At 35.6% G+C, this 27,161-nt stretch overlaps 1 protein-coding gene across 1 annotated transcript in view; it reads right to left on the minus strand.

Annotated features, from left to right (window-relative positions):
* lta4h (leukotriene A4 hydrolase) overlaps window positions 1-27,161 on the minus strand; it is a 62,933-nt gene that overhangs the window by 14,595 nt on the left and 21,177 nt on the right. Inside the window, exons 2-13 of the mRNA XM_039761264.1 lie at window positions 24,226-24,356; window positions 23,375-23,495; window positions 20,929-20,997; window positions 20,690-20,794; window positions 18,494-18,546; window positions 15,467-15,539; window positions 13,269-13,409; window positions 8,495-8,518; window positions 8,339-8,409; window positions 4,959-5,070; window positions 4,051-4,195; window positions 2,826-2,929 (exon numbers count right to left, since the gene is read on the minus strand). Coding sequence (XP_039617198.1) covers window positions 2,826-2,929; window positions 4,051-4,195; window positions 4,959-5,070; window positions 8,339-8,409; window positions 8,495-8,518; window positions 13,269-13,409; window positions 15,467-15,539; window positions 18,494-18,546; window positions 20,690-20,794; window positions 20,929-20,997; window positions 23,375-23,495; window positions 24,226-24,356 — 1,149 coding nt within the window. The remainder of the gene's footprint in view (window positions 1-2,825; window positions 2,930-4,050; window positions 4,196-4,958; window positions 5,071-8,338; window positions 8,410-8,494; window positions 8,519-13,268; window positions 13,410-15,466; window positions 15,540-18,493; window positions 18,547-20,689; window positions 20,795-20,928; window positions 20,998-23,374; window positions 23,496-24,225; window positions 24,357-27,161) is intronic.

The raw sequence follows: 27,161 nt of genomic DNA on the forward strand, positions 1-27,161 counted from the left end.
GCAGGGCTTCACAGCACAAAAATATGTGGCTTACTTAATCCTGTGTAATTGGGTGTTTGGCTGCGAGAATGAGTTGGCCCTTTAATGGACTGCCACATGACTCTGCTACAATAGGCTCTAGGCTCCAGTAACAATTAATCAGGAGAAGTCTGATTTATATAAAAAGTGCTGCTCAATTATGTTTAACTAAAATACTTTTTTTAGCTGAATTAAAACTAAGAACCCTCCATCAACTGAAACTCAAAAGGCAGAAGTATGTCACAAAACTGTCCAAAGATTTTCATCTACAATGTTGTAAACACTAAATAGAAGAAAACTAGGTACAGTAAATTAGGATAATCGCACTATAATTATCACATACAATTATCAAAGAACTTGCACATAAAAACTATTGCACAGTGTGCCAGCTCTTTTAATTTAAAAATAGAGAGCACGGTTACAGTAAATGTTTTACAATGTTTGACAAGTAGGGCTGGGAAAGTTATATTGAGGATATAGTTAAATGGGGGAAAAACAGAACTGTATTTGATTATGTTGTTGAACTGGGAGCAATTCAATTGGCTACCTAGGGAGAAGTTTATTATGGACAAACTCCAACTTTTATATTTAATTTGCTCTTGTTAACTGGGGTTTAGCTAAGCTTTAATCATGTATGTGTAATTTTTTTATGAACAGAAACCTAGTATGTGACAACAAAATATCAGTGTGTCCTTATTTACGACTACAAATGTAATATACAGTCATATATTTAACCAATCACTATGGTGTGGGTTCATTCTCCTGCGTTTTTCCAATCTAAAGACACTATAAAGTCAGCAGTCTGCTCAGTTTTACTTTTGCTCTTTATTTGTTCCAAGAGAGCTTTGAGAAATACTTATCTCTTCGGCAAGAAAAGTATGTTTGCTATTATTAATAGCCACTAATTGTATGTAGTCAGAAAACACTGATGCATATAGTGAAACTGATGCATGTAAGATGATAGCAAAATATTGTACTTCCGTTTCTGTTGCGGTCTGCTGTCGGAGTCAGATTCTTCTCCTGATCTGTGTGAAAGATGATGTTCATAGTAATGGAACTAGGCAAATCTTGATTGCAACAAAAGCTATATAATATCAGAAATATTTCACAGAATGTAGGAATGTGGTGTATAATCGATTACAATTTTAAAAAATCCTGTGTACAAATATGTGAAAAAACAAATGCAGTGCAATGTTACATGAATCTTGTTCAACAGTGTATAAAATAAACTGTGTGAAAGAAAAATGAACTGCTTGCAAGCTACTTAGGGTTAATTGCTGACAAAACCGTTTGAATCCAGGTACTCATCTGTGACTGAATACAAATCTAACTGATTGAACTATTCCTGTCTTCCTCGGGGGTTTGTTCCAAAACTGGTATTAGGCCTTTGCAAATACATCCTTTTATTGAAATGGCTTCTTCCAAAAAAAAGAGAGAGGGTAGCCAGAAAGTATCCCAACCAGCTGTAGCTAAAAGGTAGGAACCAATCAACGGACGTGATGCAATTCCATTACCATGTCTGTTCAGTTAAAACGGATTAATATGGACTCACCAATCCACCCAAACTACATGTCTTTAGGGAAGAAACCACAATACTTTGAGAAAACTCGTGTAAACATGTGAAGAATGTGAAGACTCCACATAATGACCAGTGTAGAGACTAAGCCCAAGTTACTGTGGCAAGATCTCAGCTGCATTAACCGCCAATCCAACCTCAGAGAATTTGACACTAGTTTAATGGTGTATTCAAGTAAGATTCTAATTGCACTATGTACACTTCTGATAAACTTGAACTTCAATTTGCATTTGATAGAAGCTCAGCAGAGCAGCAATCTGTTGAATGAACTCTTGACAGAAAATTTATTACAGAATATTTCTCTGAGAACTGAACAGGCCTTCTTACATGCAACTCTACATTCTTTTTTCTTTCCTAATGTTTTTATTAACTTCTTTCCACTGCTATATTACATGAACATTATTGATATTTTTACCAAAGCAATTTCTACATCAAGAGCACAACAATTAGGCACTGCTGCCTCAACACCAAAGTAATGTGCACAAACCTTTTGCAAGTTCCTCTCATGTCTGCATACATCTTCTGCTGGCTCACAGGTTTTCCTTCCACATCACAAATGTATTTATGTTAAGTGAGCACTTTAAACTGGCATTATGTCAGTGTGTAAGCACCCAGCGCTAGCATGCCTAAACGGTTTGCACCGTACACTGCCAGATACTAGGTAGTTATCTGTTATGAACTTGCATGTCAGACACACACACTGACAGGTTAAAAGAGTCATTCTGGGTCACACACTGGATCAGTAGTAGTGCTCAGGTCATTGTACTTTTGGTTTTACTGTCCATTGTTTTCTAATTGTAAACTTTACAACAAGGAAAAGAGACAACAAAAAATAGTAACCTCACTACTCAGTGACGCAGATAGAAGCTGGTGAAGAATATATTTTACATAAATAGGATTATTTATTTTATTTTTTTTACCAGAAGGAGTAGTAGTGAGTAAAATTACCCACCTTTCAAATATTGAAACATTACATCCACCGATCAAATTTTAGAAACATTACCCGAATATAAAATGATGAGCTATACTGGGGGTCAGAGAGTCTGTTTGCAACAAAACTGTTATGTAAAGTGCTCATTCTCAAAAATGCTTATTGCAGACAGACAGACGGTATTTTTGAAAATTAATGCTATGTGAACTATAGTTTCAATAAGAAATTTAAGGAAATAAGTGTAAGTATTTGGAACATAAATCTAAGGTGACAAAGAAAGAATAGGTTTTAATTGGTTACCTTATCCTTGAAATATGTATAAAGGTATGCTTTCCATTCTTCTGAGGTGACGCTTTTATAGGCAAACATCTGAATATAGGACCTGACAAAGCCCATAAAAATTTCTGTGTTCAAAAATAAAAGAAAAAAAAAATTAAGGGAGCATATCTTTTAAACTTTATTATCTTTTGTCAATGTAAATATAAACAAAAGAGCTGCTTAACTTCTGTCAATTGTTAATGATGCTATTGTATTACTTACCTAGCAGGCCATTCTCTCAATAGCAATCCTTGTAGGTTATGCTAAATATATCAAGATCACTTTTTTGCTATTACGCAAGGAGGTGCACCATAACAAGCTGTCTGTTAAATAAAGACATGTTGCATATATAATGACTTGTTCAACCTACAGATATTTCTAATTAGTGATAGGATACCTCGCCAGGTTCTAACAATGTTCTAAATAAAACACTGGAAACAGTGCTTTAAGCATTGCTTCAAGAGAAGCAAAGTGACTAGGACTAAAATTTAAACCAAAATGGCATGGGCTACCTTTGGCGCATACCTGCATTGCAAAGAGACCACCTATAGCTTAAACTCAAGATACACATTCTTCACAGCTATGGATTAAGAGTGAGTAGAGACATCACTGTCAGTTAAAAAAGCTGTGGGATCTTGACATTTTCCAGACTTTTCATTAATATTAGGTACATGTCCAGAAGTACTGGGCTTTTAAAGAACTGCCATGTGGTGTTAGAAAACCATTTTTTTTACCTAAGAGTATTGGGGCACACCTCTACTACTTGGACTACACTGGAAAATTAATAGGGAATAACTTGATTTTGGAAAATGCTGATGCTATAATTTATAAAATACTATAATTAATTACTTTTATGCTATGCAAAAAATATACAAATCATACATGCTCTTTTTACAAATGGCAGGAAAAATTATTTTCTATTATCCATATAACAAATATTGGATTTGTAGGAAAAAAAATGTCAATTTCAAAAATACATAGTTGTGCAGTGAGTAATAATATTACAACAGAAAATGCATACAATCTAAAAAATAATTACAAAAAAGTTTCAAAACAACATTTTCAGTCTGTTTTAAAAAAAAAAAACTAAAGAAACAAATTATGAGAAAGGGTTTGATTTTCTATAATTAAAGAGTAAGCATGCATAAAATGCAGGTGTAACTAAAATTGGATTCTTAAGATAATCGATTCACTGTATTTTGCATACCTGGTCCGCCGAGTTGCTCTTCAAGATGATAAAGCAGAGCAAATCCTTTTTCATAAGGTACTGAAGAAAAGGCCTCATCTGTGTCTACTTCATGCAAGTTTGGCACAAGGTTGGTTAGTGGATTTTTGTCTCCAAAGGTATGAATCTAGAGCAAAGATCAAAGCACTCAATCAATAAAACATGGTGTAAATGATATTGAAGCTTCAATGGATCAAAATAAAAAGCACAATGCTAAATTATATGGTGCTCTTCCATTTACAAGCATTATACACATTTACAAATATATTATTGTTAAAATAAATCTTCAAAATAAAATGTAACACACAAAATGCACAATGACAAATACAGAAAGCAACATGAAACATGGATATTATTAACTGAGCTAACTTTATTTCTCCTTGTGTTTAGATGAATTTCCCTCTCATAGGATGTGTTAACTGGCAGCTCTAAACATGGCCCTTTCTGACTGTGCGAGTGTCTGTGTACCCCTCATAAACTGCTGTTTTGTCTGATATTGTTAGGACTGGCTTCAGAACCCAAATAACATCAACTAGATCAAGTTGGTTCAGTAAAAGGTGGATGGATATATACTTGTATTTAATTTTAGGAAACTTGTAATAAGAAAACATTTTAAACTGTAGAATTACAGAATGCATAGATACTGTAAATGACTGTATTCAAAGCAAGTACACACAGAAATTATTCAATAATTCAGGGATTTTAGGAAGTGTGAATAAGTGTTGAATAAAAGCAGCAGAAAAAAAAAATACACTATAACCCTTGATTCATTTACTGGATAAAACTATTACTGCACGAATAATAATTCTAATAATAAAAGCAGCATCAGCAAATATTATGTAACATTTTTTTAAAAAAGTTTAACAAATGCTTGAATTGGATTAACTTACAGATTCCTGCAGCTCCTTCCAGCCACCCATTGCTTTGAACTGTCTAAAATGCTCATTTACCATCTGGGCTGCAATCATTCTCTCCAAGTAGACTGTGTGCCCTTCATTCAGCCTGAAGATTAAAACAAAATTACTCAAGGAGACAAACAATAGAATTTTAAATTAACACTGGAGGTGTCAGGGTCACAAATGTTTTTCTTTTAAAATCGACAATGCTGTCTCTCCCAAATTAATAGTCCTGTAGCAATGGATAACAAGACTGAAAATGGAGACAGACATCACACAATATGACACTCTTGCATTTGCACATTTAGAGTCGGAAACTGTCTTGCTCACTTGTATAAGTGGAGTGCCCTTTAGTGCAACAAGGTAAGCTGTTGCAATCTGATTCTAGAGACCCAAATTCTTTACCAGCCTCTTTGTATGAGGATGTGAAATGAAAAGGGAGTGAGGCTTAGGGAAACTGTTACAAGTGACAGGTTTGAAACTGCATTAAACTATTGATGTCAATGGTGTCCAATCAGCATCCTCTCAGTTTTTATTCTAGCTCTGCCCTAACTATATATATAAAATTTTTTTCACGTTTGAAGCGGAAATTACGTATCACCACAGAGCATATTATAATACAGGAACTAATCACTTCGTTTGTGGACGCCATTTTTATATTGTCTTTACGAATTATTATTTATGTGAGAGTTATTTTACTGATATTGAAAAGAAGTAAACACCAAACATGCCAATCTATCCCATAGAAGTGCACCCCGTGTCGCCCTCTCCCAGCCCTCCTCTCTGGACTACAGCACCGAGCTGTCCGCCGCCAGGCGCGTTGTGACAGAGAAGTTTTATTTATTCATCCACGTGACTGTTGTGGAAACTGTCACATTATAACTTTTTTTCAATTGGCAGTACATGATAGTAGAAGAGATGAGGAAAACAGCTTTGCGTCTCTCTACTTTTTAACTGCGCCGAGCTGTAAACAATGTGAAGATGACACCGCCTTCAGTGGCAAGGGGTCATGAGAACAAAGTGGACGCTCGGAGGCGTGGAATGTCGGGCTGCTCCACCGGGTCGAGAGCTTTGCAGTTTTGGGTGGCATCCTCCCTTTTCGCACTGTTTGTGACACTTTGAGTGCCCCGTCGGCTCCTGGGAGAGTGGAAATCTTTCTGAATGAGTGTGATCGGCACCATCGAAGCAAAAGTCTCTTTGTAAATTGTGCTGCACGACTACTTACTGTCCCTTAAGGTGGGTTCAGGTGACTAAAACCCTGCAACATTCAAGGCTGCCATTTTGTGATGAATTTTTTTAAGAAGGTGGAGGGTTTACATCTAAGAAGATGTACTGACCTCTGCATGTTAAGTTTTGGACTTGGGAATTGTTTGGACCTTCTGCCTGTTAAGCTCGGAAGGGCAGCATCCTCATTTCTCAGAATAATTTTTTTCTTAAATCACAGGCACGTAGTGCAAGGTTGTCAGGCAGAAATTTGCAGGATCGCATAGAAAATGTAATTTCTATACCACAGCGGTCGTGTAGAGCCTTTCACAAGGGATCTTCTACCGAGAGGTGATCCAAATACATTTAAGCTGCTGTTAGTGCTACTTACCTGTTTTGTTATAGCGCCTTTAAAATGTACTTTACCTGAAAGCACTCCAGTACTGCTCAATGTATCTTTACTTCTTACATGTTAATGTTTTATTGTTTAATAATTTATATACATTTTATTTTTTCCCTTGCACTCAGTGAGCGAAGCCACTGGGTAATCAGCAAATGTTATTTAAAATTGTTAGCAGGCCAATACAGTGGTCTTTAGAAATTAGAGCAAGTAACTTATCTAAAGGAAGATACATTGTCCTGTTATTAGTGTGTAATGTGCAATATGTAATGTAGTTAAGTATTTGTTCATAGAGCTTTGAAACAGGTAAGAAACAATATTATTCTAAATACTTTTTCTAACTAACCTTTAAGTACACTTACAGATGGCATAGTTGTGCAGTGGGTAATATTTTCATATAATATCTTTTACACCCTCAGTTCATCTCCATGCCAGGGAATGTCCTGTGTAGGTGTCATATAATCATTTTAGCTTACTTCCTCCATTTAAAAATGTCCAATTGAATAATTTGCTATGGCTAACTGTTCCAAGTATTTTAATCCAACAACTGGTGGGGAATTCCATCCCAGACTTTTTTCATGCTGATATGTGCTACTGCCAAGTTGGTTTAAAAATGCAAAGATAGATAATTTTGAAATTATCTGATAATTATAAAATATTGCGCTGAGAGGTAATTGGCACAGCTATTCTACTAAGCAATTCTTAGTAAAAATAAAAAAAAGCTTCCTCTGCCCTGTAGTTTATCAGATCACAGACAGGACATAAAGCAAGATTTTCTAAATTGCTCATGCATGGGCTAATACTATATCTGTCCACACTATTATGGGCTAATACTTCATCAGTAATACTATATCTGTCCACACTATTAGGCCTAAAGTTAAAGAATATTACCCTAGGAATCTTACATTGAAACAAAAACCACATGATATAACTGGTAACCTAAAAGTACAATTTAATATGATTTTAGATCCACCTTTCTAAAGGATTTTTTGTTCCTATCAATGATAAATACAGCAAAACACTGAGCTCATACAATTTTTCACAAATCTGTTTCGCAATATCTATCCATCCAACCATCAGTTTTTTTAACCCATTTCATCCAATACAGAATGATCCCTGGGCAGTGATGGACACCAGTCCACAATAAGGTATACTTCTACAGACCCCAACACATTCATACTTGGAAAATGTACAAACAATTTAGATAAAATGCATGTCTTTTGGATGTGGAAGGAATCTGGAGTATCCAACAAACATTAAGAGAGATTAAACAAACTCCTTGCAGATACTGGCCAGCCTAAAAACCTGAACCTGGATCTATGAGGCACATGTTTGAATCACTGTAATAGCTTTATAAACTAAGAACTAACTTTTTGGGCTGGATGAAGACAATAGGGCTGTGTAAAGCACTACTTTTTAATGATTAAGAAAACAATTTTTAAATTCAGAACTTTCTCTAGCACATAATTAATACAATCAAGGCAACTACTAAAGTAGCCAATGACAACATGATTCTGTGTTTTTACCTTGATACAGAGGTTTACCTATGTAGTGTACATATTATTAAGTTATGTCTAATTATTTTTGTACAAGCTCTGAGACTGTACAGGGATAACCTGAACTGAACTCTTAATTTCCACTCTGTAATATACACTAAAACAGGAAATGTTATCAATTGTATTTTAAAAAGGATACAGACTTTGAACCTGATTATATTTTTATCTCTTTATTTGTTTTCCTGCTATAGCAAATTTTTTTTTTTTTAACATACCAAAAGTGTTCCCAGGTTTTGTTTGTCACCAGGTTTCCTGTCCAGCTGTGGGATATCTCATGTGCGATAACCTTAAAAAGAAAACTGTAATATTAGAAATATATTTCACAAAAGACAAAAAGTGTTCATACATAAACCTTTAATGATCACACTTACGTTAGACAAAGATCGATCTCCAGCCTGAAAAAGAAAAAAAAAAAAGGAAAAAAAAAGGAGAGGTTACTTACTGGAAAGTGAAGCTATATAACTAAATTAAGCACACAATACACACAACACACACATCAAAAAAGTATTTTTCTTTCAATTTGTTCATGAAAGTTCAGGATAGGCAAAATAAGTAAGTGGACTACCATGTCTTAAAAAGCAATATGAATAAGGCTTGTTGAAAGAAAGAAACTGCAATAGAAAACTGAGTTTTGCATATAATGACACTGTAGACTAAATAAATAAACTCAATATTAACTTTACAAAAATACAGAACATATGCTATACACATAGCACCAACAAAACAACCAGTTTACTGTGACTACATTAAATACAATACTGTATAAACTGCAGGAAAGAAGGTCTACATCACTTAGGAAGTTTGTTCTAAGAAATAAGAATTACTAAAACAAGAATATTCATAACCTAAAATGACACTGATAGCTAAAGCACCCTACCATGCTTCTAAGCTAAAAATAAAAGCACCAGGTATCTTTTTAAAACAGAAAAGGAACAGCATAAAAAGAAGGAGAGTGTATTATTTTAAATTTACTCTTAAGGCTAATTTGCAATGGTTAAAATTGCTTAAGAAAAAAATATGTACTGATTTAAGTCATCGGTTCATAAAAAAAAAAAAAACCTGAAACAATAAATATCAATATCAGTGTCATAATCAGCAGATATGATACACAAAATACATTCTATCTATATCATCCCAGTTGTTGTTTATCAGTTCATCCCAACAAGAAATATTTCAGGAAGGGTAAAATTAATTTAAAATTTAAATAAACATTTCTTATTGTATGATGCACCTACACAAAAGCAATATAGGGTATGTACTTCTAAAAAGACATCACTAGCACATGGACTAATGGACTAAAGAGAAATTAGGGGATACAGTCTTCAGATAAAATATTTAGGAATAAGTACAAGGGGGTCTAAGTTTCTCAGTCGGAACTTGCACTGAAAATGTTCTTTAATGGAATGATCAGCAAAAATGCATAATGCTTTATTACTTAATTTATAGGAGAATATTTCAGACATTAATAAAAGTAAAACAATATGCTGCACTTTAATTCAAAACAAATAATTTAAACTAATTTAAGTTAAAGTGAACCAATCAAATGCTTAAACATCTTACAGTTTTAGATTATGGTACAGTTACTGTTCCTCATGGAATTGGAAAAGGCATGATGGTATGAAAATTCATCGCAAACTAACAATTGATGTGGTGACTTGGCTGAAAGGTCACTCAGAGTGTCACCTCACACTCCAAAGTCTATACTCCACGAGACGACATGGCTGCGAAGCATACTGAGGAAGATGGATTACAAGGGCTGACTTCTATGACTCTGCTAAACAGAGGACTGTGAATCTTACCTTTGAGGGGCTGTGCACACTGTGGGTTACACTCAGTATCAACAAAAATGTATTTCTTGTATAGCTAAAAATCACATTTCTATCCCTAACAAGGCTTTTGTTCCGGGTGAAGGCTAGGGGTGTGTCAAAAAAGGGCCAGTTAAAGTTCATTGAGACATTCCTTGTGTGATTTTGGGCTATACAAGGAATAAATTGTTGTTGTTATAGTTGTCAACCTTCTTGTGTCACTTTCCTATTAATGTAACTTTTTTCCTGTGGCATTTCTTTCCTTTAATTTTATCTTAACAGTGACAGTTAGTCTTAAAGTTATGACTAATCTAAACAAATTTAAAAAATGTACACATGGCGTAATATTTAGGTGCATTTGAGGACTGTGCAGACACTGTAGCCCTCATTGGACCGAGGTCAGTAGGTAGGTTCTAGAACATTCTCAATCCATTTCAGGGTTTTGGGGGCCAAAGGCTATATCACCTGGATTGGGCAAAAGGCTGAAAACAGGCCTGGACAGACAAGTCCATCACAAGGACCACTCTCACTCAAACATGCACATAAATGCACACACGCACCATAATCTGCAACTGCCAATTAGCATAATCTAAATTAAAATAAATAAATAAATAAAAACATCTTTTTTAATAAAATTTCTCTTTTCTTGGGCATGTCTGGCCATTCTAAATTTTCATGAAATGAGATTTGCAAAGCTATTCAGTTTTGACAAATGTTGAAGAATAACAACCATTAAGGATATCAGGTAAATGTGGCACTGTGATGGTAAATCTAGTGTGACCAGATTTTCAAAGTCCCAAACCAGGACACTTGTGTAGTGTGTATGGCTACGTATAAAGCTCATTGTCGTTTGTTTATCTCATCATCAGCAGCAAGGGATCAGGGCACAGAAAAGCTCCATCACAAATGAACACATAGAATTCCACACAGTGGTTGATGTGGAAGCAAATAAATGTCAGTACTCTGTTTTTTGTGCGGTTCTTGGTCCTCATCGCAATGCTGTTCAAATTTAACACAAGTTCCTAATCAGCCTTTCTTTCTTAGGAGTTTTGAGTGCGCTATTATAGGTATGTTACTTTGAAGAGAGGGTGGAAGGCCAGGGGTATGGGCATATACCTTAGATTCTAAATATATTGTGAGGAGGTATCTTTTGACAGAGCAATGTTTTATTAAATACTGTAGGTAGCCTGTTAAAACTGGCATATTTTGATATTCTTAAGTTATTTATTGGGAAGTGTAGCCTAAAACTGGGACTGATACTGACAGTGAAATAGTGGATCATTAAAATCTGGAGATAAGGGTACTGTGAGGATGGTTTAGTGCAAGGTTAATATTATGTCAGTGTTTAGATTTTCTTGTGCATATTGCACACAGGGTGCTTCGTTTATACATATCTAGAGAACCTTTTGTTTTCTTTGCTTGCATTTTATAGTTTTACAGTTAGGAAGATTTTTAACTTACATGTTATACAATAACTTAAACCATCGGGAGGACTGAAGTGCTGATGGAAGTTCCCTTCTGCATAAGCTCAAGCCACTGGGAAGACACTGTGAAGAATTTGCTAATACAGAGGTTTCTGAACATGCCTTGCTGGACTTGCCAAAAGATTACTGCTGTCAAGCACACTTTCAAACAGCAACAGCGTACTTCCTACCCACACACTCAGTCTGCTCGTGCTTCATTAACTTGCTTTGGGGGGGGTGAGGGGGAGTGGGGGGGGGTCTGTTTGCTTTCTTTATCTGTGGTTAAAAAGAGTAAAAATACAAAATATTCATGTTGGTGTAACCGCCGTCTAGGCCGTCAGGGTAAAATTGCAACAGTAAACTAAATTGTTTCTTCATTTTAAGACAGTTGAGATTGCAAATTCACTAATGCTTATGAATGGGAGAATTTTAAAGTTTTAAAATGGTGTACAGCACAATCTGTTTAAGATATCTGATCAGAAATTGAACTGTCTCAAGAAATAGCTCTAAAGAATAAGAGTGCCACATTTCAGCAAAATTTGTTCATGGGAGACTCCAAGTTATATAATGCCGACAGACAGATACGGTTATTGGTTTGTACATTATATGCAAACGCAGCTAAAAAGCAGAGCAAGATTTGTGAAAATAAACCATTAGGTCTGTAACATTTGAAATACAATTAATTTGACTTGCCCATTAAATATTACTCTTCTTTAAGTGTTACTAACCATGTCTCCTTCCTACACTGGTGCAGACTCAGAAAAGCAGACATTAGAAAATACACAAAGTGATTTTCTGACAAACCACTTTTAGAAAGTGTGTTCTTTTAAAAGCAGTTTTAAAGAGTTTATAGTTGTATTAAAAATATCCTGAATTATGTTGGTATTCACTAATTCACATGCCAACGACATATTAATGTTTAAACTTATTGTATTGTTTTAAGTAATATTTATTTTTCAGCTGATAGACAGAAACTGTCAGTGAATAAACTTAGTATGTGTGCAAAGTAAGATAAATTGGGTAGTCCATGTTGAACATTCAGTATCATTATTTAGAAACACTAAGCCAAAATCCCTCAAAGCGAATAAATTCACCCCTATTTGTTGCTATCCTGGGAGAAATTCCCCTCTACCACATACAAAATTCAAGATCCATCTATATATATATTTTAATAAATTAAAAGTATGGGAATTTAAGGCTAATTGTTATTGCATAATAAACCATACTACTGTTCATGCATTAAAAAAATAAAAATAGCTTTACATAAGAAAATTTAAAAGACACACACAATAACTAACTGCAGTAACTCCTAAATGCAGTGTTTTGTGCATGCATAAAAAACAGCAACTTTAGTCTTACTTAATTTGAGTATGGTACTTAAAAAATTAAGACCAAAAAAAAAAAATAATAATTTGAAAGTTTTAAATTGATTGGTAGATCAAGACAAAAGGTTTGGAATCCATGATATATATTAAAGAAGTTTAAGTTTTTAAAAACTTGCATTTTGTACTGGGTGTGCATAGGGGGACCACTAATGAGCTTGTCTTCTTCCAAGGTCAAAAATCTTGCTACTTTCAATGTTAATACAACACTGGAGCACTAACAGTGTCCTCAAATTACAATAAACCTTATTGGTTTTAGCCAATCACAGTATACACCCATACACATCTGCAAGCTTGAGAGGTAATTGGAGTATACAATGCAAATGCACAGAAATATAGGGAAATATGCCAAGGCCACAATCCAGAACCTTATTTTTTTGAGCTGTAATGTAGTAGGTCTAACAACCTCGCCACCTTATCACATAAAACAGTAAGATTGTAACCCAAAACCTAAAATCATGCCACTAAATCAATATTTCTTAGTATTCAACATACCAGCAACGTTGGAGTTACAAATGTAAGACATGGATTCTCCATTCCTCCATATGGAAAAGAAGGTGGAAGCACAAGCAAGTCATACTGACCCCAGACATAGGGTCCAGCTAGATGCTCAGCAGTTTTCAGCATTGTTTCAGTCTAGACATGAAAGAGAAAATAAGAAAACAATGGTTTAACCCAACTGGATATGGTGATTTTGTTCAATTTTGGAACCAAGTATTGGTGTAACCCAAAAACAACTACTTTAATTGAAAAGCAAAATGAAAATTCTACACAGCTCAAATTCACACTTGAGATTAAAACTCCATGGTTTCAGAAAGACTAGTGAAGAAGCCATTCTTTTCACAACTTCATGTCTTCTAGGGATTGCTAAGGAGATCGTTCTGGCCTAGATATGTGCATGTATTATGAGAGTAAATCAAAAAGTAAAAGCAATGGATAGATGATAGAAGATGATGCAGTACAGTCCATTGATCGTCATTTCCAGGGGGGGTTAATATCCAGTGTTAAATGAGATGACCTAATAGCTGGAAGACTACTCTTTAATTTTATTTCCCTCTAGTTCAATGTAGGTAATAAGTTAAAACAGTTTCATGCTTTATTTTACAAGGGCACCAACTTTTAAACACATTTGGAAAAACTTAGTTAGGATGCATTCTTAATTTTTTATAAAAGCAGAACAGCACATCTAGTGACAAGGAGGATGACAAAATAGGTGGAATAGATAGTACCAGAGAGTGTCAGAGTGAACAAGGTAGCTTGGTTTTTGCTTTTATGTCAGCGAGTATATAACACAGCATTACTTACAGAGCAGTAGGGAATGTTATGTGTACATGCAGTGAGGGATGCTGGGGCTGCAAGGATGGATGATGCCCAAATAATTGTGGTAGGGCAGTCAGATAAAGTTCAGAAGCCAATTTTTCACTCAAGTCCATCCCTTCTCCCACTATATAATGATAGTCTGTTTCAATGATCCAATGATGATTCATTGATTAAAACTAGTAGTGCTGTTAAAAATAAAGGTGAACTTAAGGAGGACTTTATTTTTGCTGCAGATGCTATTTTAAACAATGTAGATTAGCTGCAGCTAAATCTACCACCTGTTGCTACATAACACTGCTTCATTGTTCTGTTTTTTTATGGCTTATTATTCCATCCAACCATTTTCTAACTCACTGACTGATTTTAGCTTTACAGGGAGATGGTGCCTATCTAGGCAGCCCTAGGTACACAGTTGGAATTTATCCTCCATGGGTCACCAGTCCATCACAGGGTACATTCACACTCAAACACAGGATAAAATTAGAATTGGCAATTAACTCCACATCTACGTTTTTGAGACATGGTAGGAGAGTTGCTGGCTGGATTATTGTAATATTTGACAATTAATTTTATGGTATTTGCTACGGTTGAGAAACATTTATGGCAGTGTTTCTCAACTTTTATGGTGCCATGACCCACTGCTTCCCAGGCAAATGGGAAGGGGTTCCCCCTTAGTGAACGGAGCATGATAAACAGAGCAGAATGGGGGGACAAGCACGAAAATTGGAGTATTGATCCGTTGCACGAACCACTAATACTATTAACAATCGCAACTTGTGACCCACTGGTGGCAACCTATGACTTAGTGGTTGAGAAAAACTGGCTTAGGCCTTCTAATCTTCTGTGCTCATTCTTATCATATACAGTTTTCACAAAGCAATCAGTTTTGGTCTTTATACTTTCTCATCAGTCAAATTTATTAGAATTTTAAAAAGTCAACTTGGATGACAAGGTTGGTTTCATGGATAACCATTTTCTAAAAGTTCAATTGAAGAATGATTAAACAGTTATTTTATAAGTATCCAAAAGTGTTTATATCTGTACATAAGCTTCACTGCCAAATTTGTGGTTTTGCTCACACCAGAATGCAGTCTGTAATTCTTTACCCCTGGAATGACTGCTGTCTCTAGAGCTAGTCTGGTAAACTGAACTTTGTTTTAGTTTGCATGCTCCGAGTTTGTGGAATTACCAACAGAACAGAGTGCAGGATGCAAATTAGAGGATTCTTTTGAAAGGTTTTTAAAACATTACTTTTTCTTGGAGATTAGGATGTGCTCATTCTGTTACATAATATATATGTCCTGGGCAAAGAGAAAAGAACCACACCATTTGATGTAAAATTTGGAATGTATGAGAGATGAACTAATTCATACCTCAGAAAACTCAAAGGCACCAAGGTCTACCAATTCCTTTTCTGACCAGATGTTAGTTCTTGGGCCAATATTTCTGCAGAAAAAGATTAAATAGAGTTAAAACGCATGCAAACAAAATAACCAAAAATGTCTTCAGATGACTCTTGTTCTGTTGTGAGAGCTACAGACTAATTAAGGTAACTGGTATGTAATTTATACTTCAAGTGCTAAGAAAGATTTTTATGCATCATAATATCTGGAACTGTATTGGCTGGGCACCAGTATAGTATATTATAGCAACACATACCTTCATCCATACAGTGGTGCTCAAAAGTTTGTGAACCCTTTAGAATGTTCTATATTTTTGCCTAAATATGACCTAAAACATCATCAGATTTTCACTCAAGTCTTAAAGTAGATAAAGAGAAACCAGTTAAACAAATGAGACAAAAATATTATACTTGGTCATTTATTTATTAAGAAAAATGATCAAATATTACATATTTGTGAGTGGCAAAAGTATGTGAATCTTTGCTTTCAGTATCTGGTGTGACCCCCCTTTGCAGAAATAACTGCAACTAAATGTTTCGGGTAACTTTTGATCATTCCTGCACAACGGGTTGGAGGAATTTTAGCCCATTCCTCCATACAGACAGCATCAACTCTGGGATGTTGGTGGGTTTCCTCACATTAAGTGCTTGCTTCAGGTCCTTCCACAACATTTCGATTGGATTAAGGTCAGGACTTTGACTTGGCCATTCCAAAACATTAACTTTATTCTTCTTTAACCATTCTTTGGTAGAACAACTTGTGTGCTTAGGACTGTTGTGTTGCTGCATGACCCACCTTCTCTTGAGATTCAGTTCATGGACAGATGTCCTGACATTTTCCTTCAGAATTCTCTGATATAATTCAGAATTCATTGTTCCATCAATGAAGACAAGCCATCCTGGCCCAGATGCAGCAAAACAGGTCCAAATCAGGATACTACCACCACCATGTTTCACAGATGGGATAAGGTTCTTATACTGGAATGCAGTGTTTTCCTTTCTCCAAACATAACACTATTCATCTAAACCAAAAAGTTCTATTTTGGTCTCATCCGTCCACAAAAAATTCTTCCAATAGCCTTCTGGTTTGTCCACGTGATCTTTAGCAAACTGCAAACGAGCAGCAATGTTTTTTTCTGGAGAGCAGTGGCTTTCTCCTTGCAAACCTGCCATGCACACCATTGTTGTTCAGTGTTCTCCTGATGGTGGACTCATAAACATCAACATTAGCCAATGTGAGAGAGGCCTTCAGTTGCTTAGAAGTCACCCTGGGGTCCTTTGTGACCTCGCCGACTATTACAAACCTTGCTCTTGGAGTGATCTTTGTTGGTCGACCACTCCTGAGGAGGGCAACAATGGTCTTGAATTTCCTCCATTTGTCCACAATCTGTCTGACTGTGGATTGGTGGAGTCCAAACTCTTTAAAGATGGTTTTGTAACCTTTTCCAGCCTGATGAGCATCAGCAACTCTTTTTCTGAGGTCCTCAGAAATCTCCATGGTTCGTGCCATGATACACTTCCACAAACATGTGTTGTGAAGAGCAGACTTTGATAGATCCCTGTTCTTTAAATAACACAGGGTGCCCACTCACACCTGATTGTCATCCCATTGATTGAAAACACCTGACTCTAATTTCACCTTCAAACTAACTGCTAATCCTAGAGGTTCACATACTTTTGCCACTCACAAATATGTAATATTCGATCATTTTCCTCAATAAATAAATGACCAAGTATAATATTTTTGTCTCATTTGTTTAACTGGTTTCTCTTTATCTGCTTTTAGGACTTGAGTGAAACTCTGATGATGTTTTAGGTCATATTTATGCAGAAATATAGAAAATTCTAAATGGTTCACAAACTTTCAAGCACAACTGTATATCCACTTTCTAAGAAATAAATATCCAAATAAAGGTTTACAGGCTGGCAGAGCATTGGGTAGAAGGTAGAAAAAACCTATAGAAGGAGGCCAGTCTATCACAGGGCATATGCACACAGTGACTTAATGAAAACAGATAATTTTGTTTTAGTAATTAGCCTTACATTTCAGGATAGTGGGAAGAAACTAGAATAAACAGTGAAACCCCAAATTAACACAATGAGAGCATGCATAAGATGAAGAATCAAACCCAGGTGCCTGGTGCTGAGAGATAGGTCTAACCTCTACATCACTGTGTTCTTTCCTGACACATACTGTAAACACATACTGTACATGTCATATTTAAAAAACACCTTCCAATTTTACTATAACTTTCATATGTATTTTATATACCTTCCAAGATAAGTATGAGGTTTCCAGAAAAATTGTACTCCATCCTTTCATTTTTAAATCTGCTTAATCCAATGATATGGTCATGGAGGCTTTATCATGTTCTAGAAGTATTGGGCACAACCAACCCTGGATGGGAGCACCTGATCATCCACACATCCATACTCACGTGACCACACAAGGTCAATTCATAGTTGCCAATTACCTTGATACATAAGGTTAAACTAGGTTAAGGGAAAAACAATGTACATGGTACACTGGCTCAGAGTTTTCTTTCAGAAAAATTACAAACTCTTAATTAAGTATCACCCATAAGGTTCAAATTCAAGCAAATCATTTTAAAAAGAAATCATTTATTTAAATTACCTTAAGTAAATTCACTAATGACACTTCCCAATTGTCAGATTTGTCAGAAACAGTGGATGGTAACCAGAGAACATGGAAAAAATAAACATGCACACTAGGAACTTGAAGTGGCCATACCTGATCAGAGAATTAGAAAGTTTAAAAAAAAAAAAAAAAAAAGGAAAATCAACATAACAGTTGCTGTAAAATCTATTATGGTGGTTACCTTTTTATCTCATTTTCATATTTTTATACAGTATGTTCCTATCTGCAACAGCCTCACCACCGCCACTGTTTTCATCCAGTGCCATGTAAAATGCACATTTTCATAACAGGTTTTGTATTCATAATTTGAATATAACACTGTATCCAAGTTAAGTTTACCTGCTCTCTAAGGCTCCAACCACTATAGCAATCAAATAAGAGGGCATGACAACCTATGAAGGAAGAAATCAAATAAAAGGATTATATAGGAAGGACATTTGGCAAATGTAATTACAACAACGAAAAGTTTCAAGGTTACCTCTCATCATTTTGTCCTGTGTGACTTTCAGAAAGTCATTTGCCCGTTTTACGAACATAGCAACATATGTTGCACCATTTATGTAAAGGCAGTAGACAAAAGACTAAATGATATTTAGTGGCTCACATTTCATAAGTTTCCCGAGATAGCAGGTGCAAAAAATGTATTATTATGTTCCCTTACAAAATCATTTTAGAAACAGACAAAAAGCATACACTGTGGTGGGTTGGCACCCTGCCCAGGATTGGTTCCTGCCTTGTGCCCTGTGTTGGCTGGGATTGGCTCCAGCAGACCCCCGTGACCCTGTATTCGGATTCAGCGGGTTAGAAAATGGATGGATGGACAAAAAGCATACACCAACTTTCTTTCCAAGGAAATAAACCAATATGCAGTCAACCTTTCAAAGCCATTGTAAGGCGCTTTACAGTTACAGACACATAGTACATCTGTTAACATATATTTTTTACATCTGAAATACTGACATGTTAAGTGACTTGCTCATGCTGGCACAAGTTAGAAAAGATATATTAACTAGCAACCTTGTGGCTTGGAGTTGAGCTCCTTGGCCATTATGCTACACTGCCATTTAATACTGCTTTATCCAATTATAAGTCATTAAGGGTTATTGCCTATCCTTGGCTAAACTGAGTGCAACGCCATTAACGACACTGCCAGTCCATCACAAGGCACATTCAAGCCATTATCCCTTTGGGTATCCAATTTATCCAAAACACATCTTTGGGATGTGAGGGAAAAAGTGGAATCCCTGAAAAAAGCCCCAAGTGCAAGACACTGGACCAAGACTTGATCCTGTCTTGAGGAGCTGTGAGATGGAAGGGCTAATCATTGTGGAATACCATAACTGATAACAACCCCAGTCTTTCGCTTACACCAAAGTAGTTTGGGGGAAAAAAAAAAATAAAAAAATTATATATATACTGTATGTAGGAAAATCATGAAGGATTGTACTATTTATTTGGCATATATACTGTATGTAGCAACATAAAGGGTGGTACAGTGGGGCAGTGGTTTGCACTGCTGTCTTACAGACCCAGAGTCCAACATCCGGTTATTGTCTTTGTGGTGTCTAAACAGTCATCCTCCCCTCCCCTTCTCATAAACACACACACACACACACACACACGGTTCTCTTACCCACACTCTCAAACATGTTTATCCTTTCATTTGCTTGAATTTATCCCAATGTGACAGAGCGTGCCTATGTGCCTGTGCCCTGTGATGGGCTACTGGGATAGACTCTGGTTCCCCGAGTCACTGAATTGGATTAAGTGGGTTGTAAAATGTGTGTATACATAAATGTGAAAGTGGTATAAACAATATACTGTATACCAGTCATGAAATTAACACGAGTACACCTCTACTCCAAATTATGACAGAAACACTGAAATGTTGCTTTATGGATCAGAGTACTTGAAATTCGATATAATATGTCCATGCTGCATGTGTGGCATTGCGATTGATTGTCATGCACTGGTTCTCACACACTATTGGATATTAAATTCTTCTTCCATAGCATTCCATATATCTTCCATAGTTACTCAGTATAATTTTCATATGGCAGTAGACATTTTAATTTCTGCTACCATTTATAACAGTTATCAGGTGTACATATAATTTGTCAAGAACCAAAAAATGGCAGGCAGCCCACACACTATGTTTGAGCATCTAACAAAAAAAAGACAGAACCATTTAGCAAGTCCTACCAATGTGGAACTGAGTTTGTAATTGTATGGATTCATCGCATACTGTTTTATATGGCAACATATGCATGCATTGTAATTAAAATTATCCTATGGTCAAAAAACATGGAAACCCAAGCAGCAAAGAAAAGATACATGTTGCAAGTAACATCCATTAATTCTTGGATTTTGTCAGCCTACCATTTGCTTCAATCAGTTGAGGACTTTGAAGGAGAACACTTCGTCCATCTTAAGAAAGGTAAGTTTTAAAGACAGCAGAAGAAAAAGGAACATATAAATAAATAATTTAAAGCACTTTCTGCATGTCCCCTGTTACATTATAAAAAAAATCCTTACAGGTTGCCTGAAACGATAAATCATTCTGTTGTTGTCGTGTGGATCTTCTTCTTGTCCATCTCTGATTGCACTCATCACTGCCACCAGCTCTTTGGGTACAGACACCTGTGCAAAAATTAAATAAAATCTAATCAAAATTCAGGTTTATTAAAAAAGTGAACCAGAATATTGTCTTGTTATCACATAGCCATATCACCCAGTTTATATTACTAAGGAACAAAACATTAATGGATCCTTACCTTAGCATAATAAGTGTGCTTTATAGAGGGCGTGTCTTGGCAGGGCAGCATTGTTCTGCAATGAGTTGCCTAAAGAAATGAAGCCACATACAGTATACATCAGTATTACATAAAATGTTCAATCAAATAACTAAGTAGGTTATCATATTACTAGATATAAAAAGTGAAGGGGGTCTAATTAAAAATAAATTGACATTATTTTTGATACCATGTATTCTTAATACAATAAATCATGGTACACATTTGCATCTGCTTATAAAAATATTTCACAACAAAATAAAGTTAAAATGTTTTTTACTTTGACAACATATTGCCCATTTGCTAGCGGTCAGTCATGTCAACTTTCTGTAATTCTCATTTCTTTTTGCTGGTTAGTATTGAAGAAATATGTCTGGGATCATCTGAGCTTAAGCAATTTACCTCTAACGCCCACAACTGGATCTACATATACTTTGTTACACTGTATTCAAATGGAGGATTATGCTATAGTATGTTAAAATTATTTTAAAAGTCAAATGAATTAAGTTGGGTTATAATAAAAAAATAATAGAAATAGCAGTTATAAAAGGGAAGAGTAAAACAAAAGATAAAACAGAATAACACTTTTGGTACAATAACAAACACCTCATAATATCTGAAGAGATATATTCAGGTAAAGACAAAAACTAAAGTTTCTTTTTAAAATATATTATTGATTTTATAACTGCATTCCAGTGGGTACACTGGCTATCAGTAAGGTATACAGTGCTGTTTCTTATTCAAAACACAACACATATAAGCTATTTAATTTCATATCATTTAACCCATTTCTCATAATATAAATTATTTGTATTTTATTTTGAAACTGGTAAAGATGCAATGCTGTATTTTCAATGAAACACTGTTTCATGACTAACCATATTAATTACTCTGCCTGAGTATCAATGATAGGAGTATATATTTAAAAAAATAAAATCTGTCTTTGATTGGAAGAATTATAAAATGATTGACTGACAGCAAGAACACATTCCTCTTCCTGTGAATTAGTTAACTGCTCCATTCAATTGTTGGAACAAAGAGTAAAACAAAGTAGACAAGCTTTCTGCACTGCCTACGGTGTATGGTAGTTACTGTGCAGTATATATCAGCTCAGCCTTTGTGGTTGACACAGTGAATAGCATCCAAGATCATGTTGGATTCTGCATGCCACTAAAAACTACAGATACACCATCCACATCTGAGCAAAGTGCATGCTTTTATTGTTTATGTAACCTTTATCAAAAAAATTAAAAGGTTAACACTGAAATAGTTCTGTTGTCAACAATAACACTTTTCATTTGAAGTAATGATAAACTAAAGCAGAAATGTAATTTGGCAAGAAATATTTTTCATCTGGCTGCCAATGGAAACAGTGATTACAGATACAGTAACACTGTTGAGATAAATTTCTTGGAACTACGGGAAATGTTTTTAAGACTAATGAACTGCTAATCTTTAAATCTTGCCAGACAATTAGTCTTTTAAATAGTCCATTCTACAATGTGTGCGTCAGTAAGTTTGGATTGTGTGTGCAGATGATTTTCAGTTTAAGCATTTATTTTTTAATGAATACTCTCTCTTGCTAAACACACAAACACAAAACAAAGCTGAACAAAGTGTACAAAAGGAGACAGAAAATGATACGGCATGTGAATATCAAGATAGGATAGGGATCTATGTGGCTATAATTCATAAGCAAAGTAACTGACATCACAATAAAGTAAGGTTCACAAGTTGGAATAAACAAAAGAACACAAAACACAAATAAACTGACAAAAATTGCAATATTGTGGCCTTTCTGAGCATTTCTGTAAGGGTGCTGACCCCTGTCTATCAGGTGGTGTGCTGATAGTACTCAAATTGTGAGAAGAGTCAAACGCTCTTCTGTAGGAGATGGTGAGGATCCGACTTAGATGTGAATTGGACAGAAATGCAATGTTCTGCCAATTTTGCTCCAGGAGGCACGGAGAGCTGTTCCATAGTTTTAGATGGAACATGTGCACACCAAGAATAGTGCCCACATCTAGGCATAAAGCAGGCGACATGTATTTCATAAAATAAATAAAGCAATTCCAAATTTTTACAGTCTTTTTCTATTTTATAATTAATATATTTTGTATACAGTAACCAATGAGAAGCTAAATGTGCTCAGGGAAAAGCACAACCCGCAATTTCAGCTATCCAAACACTTTTCTACTGCATAAAATCACTTGACAGCATTCATAATCAATCAAATAAGGAAGAAATTCAATATAACATGGAGTGAAAACAAAAATGAAGAAAAATAAATAAAATAAATAAAATAAATAATAGAATAAAAACTCTGGAAAATTGTACCCACTCTGGAAAAGAATACAGAAACACAGTACAGCGTAGCAAAGCTTTCAGGTGCAATCTGCTAAAGGCCACAGTGTATATGTGACATTACCTGACATTGACTGAAGAGGTAGGGATGCTTCTTTCCAGCTGTCTGCTGAGGTGTGAGCCATTGCAGCGCAAAAGCTTTTGGGGAGGTCTCATAAGAAATTTTGATGATAACTTGCTGACCCCTGTAATGACAGGAGAACTTTCTAGTCACACACACACACACAACAATAGATTTTGGTTTTCCACACAAAAAATATATAAGGCCATGGAACAAAAAAAAGAAAAAAGAAAAAGATTGATTCAGACATTAAATCGCTTTCAACATCTTTTCTCTTTCTTTTTACTTTTTAAGGCAGAATTGGATCTAAATAACGTTCAGATATTAAAGGTAAATATATACATTACAGTATAACACTGCTGAAAGAACATGAAGCATTAGAATTTTAGCAAGAGAAATTGCCTACAGCTATCCCCATTTTCACACTTTGGTTTCATACTGCTAGCAGTAAGCCAGCATTGATGCCACTCAGATAGTACTGCAAATGGTTAACTGATCTCCTACATGATGAATGATTACATTAGAATAATCAATTTTAGTAATAATCATCATCATTATCATGGTTATCATACTCTACTCCTAGGATCTTTCCAGCTGACTATTGCAAACCAGTCCAAAGACTTCCAGAGTCCCAGTACATCAAGGGCATCCCTCAACTTCACACAGGCATACCTATTAGAAATCTGCTTGTCTAGCACTAAGCTCTGACATCCCGCTGTCACTGGCTGACTGCCATATACAAGTCTCTCCAATCTTCACAGATTACTCATCTAAAAATAGCATGAAAACACTTCCCAGTCATTCCAGAGCTCTTATTCTTTAAAAAAAGAACTGGTCCTGTAAGGTTGTCTTACCTGGATAGCTCAAAGGGGAAAGTGATTTCCAGTGGTGTTCCTTTAATGTTGTGCTTTGTACCCAAAGAAAATTTTGCATCTTGGTCATTAACTGTTACTTTGCTTATTTTCAGATCTTTGGTATCCAGAATCTGCAAATAATGATAATGAACATAAATCATGAAAATTAATAATTTAAATAAAGTAATGACAAAATCCTAAAGTTCTGTGCCTCCAATATAAGGCCAGTTTACAGTAATGCCACCAGGAACATGTTCTTGGCACTTAGTGAAATAAAAAACATTGATCCTTGACATGTTCCATTAAGTCACCAAAACTTCTGGGAAAAAAAAAAAAAAACTATATGAAGATGTGTAAACAGCCTTGCCCACTGTTAAAATAAGGAAATACAGAGCATCCAGCAAATTAAGTGTATCCAAGATAGAAGCTGGTATAGAGATAAAGGGTGATCCATATTTGTGCATTAAAATAATGAAAGGTTGTGTTTTAACATTTTGTGTTTCATTCATTTTCATATGTGAAATGCCAATAGCCTAAGTTGCATACATTTGTTTACATCAATCAGCCTTGTTTAAACATTACTCCTGTATAGTCTTGGAAATACATGTACTTGCACAGATACAACTTGATCATTTCAAACAACGGGCCACTTTCAAACAAATGATAGTGACCTGAATAAAGAACCAATCCTCCCATCAAGCTCTACCTCTTCCAGGGTCCCTGCATAAAATAAAACAGGAAGTTCTCATCATTTTACATATTTGCAGAAGAGGAGACACTAGCAAGGTGCAGTACACAGTATTTCATTTTTTTGTCTCTTATCAATGCCTATTAAATACAGGTACTGTTGGTACAACTGCTATTCTCATGTCTTTTCAAAATTTGTTTTCAGAACAAATATAATCTGTTCAGGGACATGGGCTACAGAAGTTGGTGTTTAGGAACCGTGGTATATGCTGTAAGTTGGGCTTAATGTAGTATGATGTGGGAGTGGCTGCTTGATCTGGTATACCAGGTGAATTTCTTTTCATGGTATGTTTTTAGAAAAATTTTTTTTTACCAGTATACTATAAATTAATGGAAATTTACAAACACATTTAAACATGAAACACATTCTATTACAAAATGTGCAAATCCATCCATTATCCAACCCGCTATATCCTAACTACAGGGTCATGGGGGTCTGCTGGAGCCAATCCCTGCCAACACAGGGAGCAAGGCAGGAAACAAACCCCAGGCATGGGCACCAGCCCACCGCAGAAATTTGCAAATCAATACATGCAAAAGCAAGTGGAAAGTGTGATTTTCTGTCTATGGATTAGTGTCTTAAAAGTAAGGTCTTCATGTATAGACTTGTATGTGAACTGTGTGTAAAAAGTGAGACTCCCCTTATAAAAGATTATTACCCAGAAAGACTCCTGACCCTCATTACTCTGCATTGTATTAAGTGAATTTGACGCTACATGTATGTATGTTTAAAGCCAGCAATTTCAAACAAGGTGGGAGGACAGGAAAAAGCTGCGTCCTGCCCTGTGTTTGCTAGGTGGAGATGTGAGTGAGTGAGAGTCAAGAGTGCGAGAGAAAGAAAAGCTGCAATTTCATTGGTTTAGTCTGGAGTGTTAATTACCTTCTATCAAATAAATCTATTCAAGTAGTGGAGCATGTGTGCACAATTAATTATTAATGCTTTTGTTGGTTTTTTTTTTTTTTTTAAATAATACGTTTCCGTTTTAAAAGTGTGTACAAATACTAGTATTAGAACATTAGAACACTCTAGACGAGAACAGGCCATTCAGCCCAACAAAGCTCGCCAGTCTTATCCACTTATTTCCTCCAAGAAAATATCAAGTCGAGTTTTGAAAGTCCCTAACGTCTTACTGTCTACCACACTACTTAGTAGCTTATTCCAAGTGTCTATCGTTCTTTGTGTAAAGAAAAACTTCCTAATGTTTGTGCAAAATTTACCCTTAACAAGTTTCCAACTGTGTCCCCGTGTTCTTGATGAACTCATTTTAAAATAATAGTCTCGACCCACTGTACTAATTCCCTTCATAATTTTAAACACTTCAATCATGTCACCTCTTAATCTTCTTTTGCTTAAACTGTACAGGCTCAGATATTTTAATCTTTCCTTATAATTCAACCCCTGTAGTCCTGGAATCAGCCTAGTCGCTCTTCTCTGGACCTTTTCTAGTGCTGCTATGTCCTTTTTGTAGCCTGGAGACCAAAACTGCACACAGTACTCAAGATGAGGCCTCACCAGTGCATTATAAAGGTTGAGCATAACCTCCTTGGACTTGTACTCCACACATCGTGCTATATAACCTAACATTCTGTTTGCCTTCTTAATGGCTTCTGAACACTGTTGGGAAGTTGATAGCTTGGAGTCCATTATGACTCCTAAATCCTTCTCATAAGTTGTCGATTTTCTGATCGCCCATTGTGTATTCAAACCTAATATTTTTACTTCCTATGTGTAATACTTTACATTTACTGACATTAAATTTCATCTGCCACAAATCTGCCCAAGCCTGTATGCTATCCAAGTCCTTCTGTAATGATATAACGGATTCCAAATTATCTGCTAATCCACCTATCTTGGTATCAACTGTAAACTTAACCAGCTTGTTACTTATATTACTATCGAAATCATTTATATATATTAAAAATAGCAGCGGCCATAGCACTGATCCCTGTGGAACACCACTCTAAATATTGGCCAGTTCTGATGAGGTTCCTTGCACCATCACCTTCTGCTTCCTGTGTTTCAGCCAATTCTGCACCCATCTAAAAAACACCCTGAACTCCCACTTCTTTTAACTTGATGCCCAACCTTGTGGCACCTTATTAAATGGTTTTCTGAATGATGCATCAACTAAAATTCTCAGAATTTTTAAATAAATTATGGTATGAGTTTCTGGCCACTCCACCCAGTA

Source organism: Polypterus senegalus, chromosome 8, assembly GCF_016835505.1.
Source record: "Polypterus senegalus isolate Bchr_013 chromosome 8, ASM1683550v1, whole genome shotgun sequence".
In the NCBI taxonomy this organism is placed as follows: Eukaryota; Metazoa; Chordata; class Cladistia; order Polypteriformes; family Polypteridae; genus Polypterus; species Polypterus senegalus.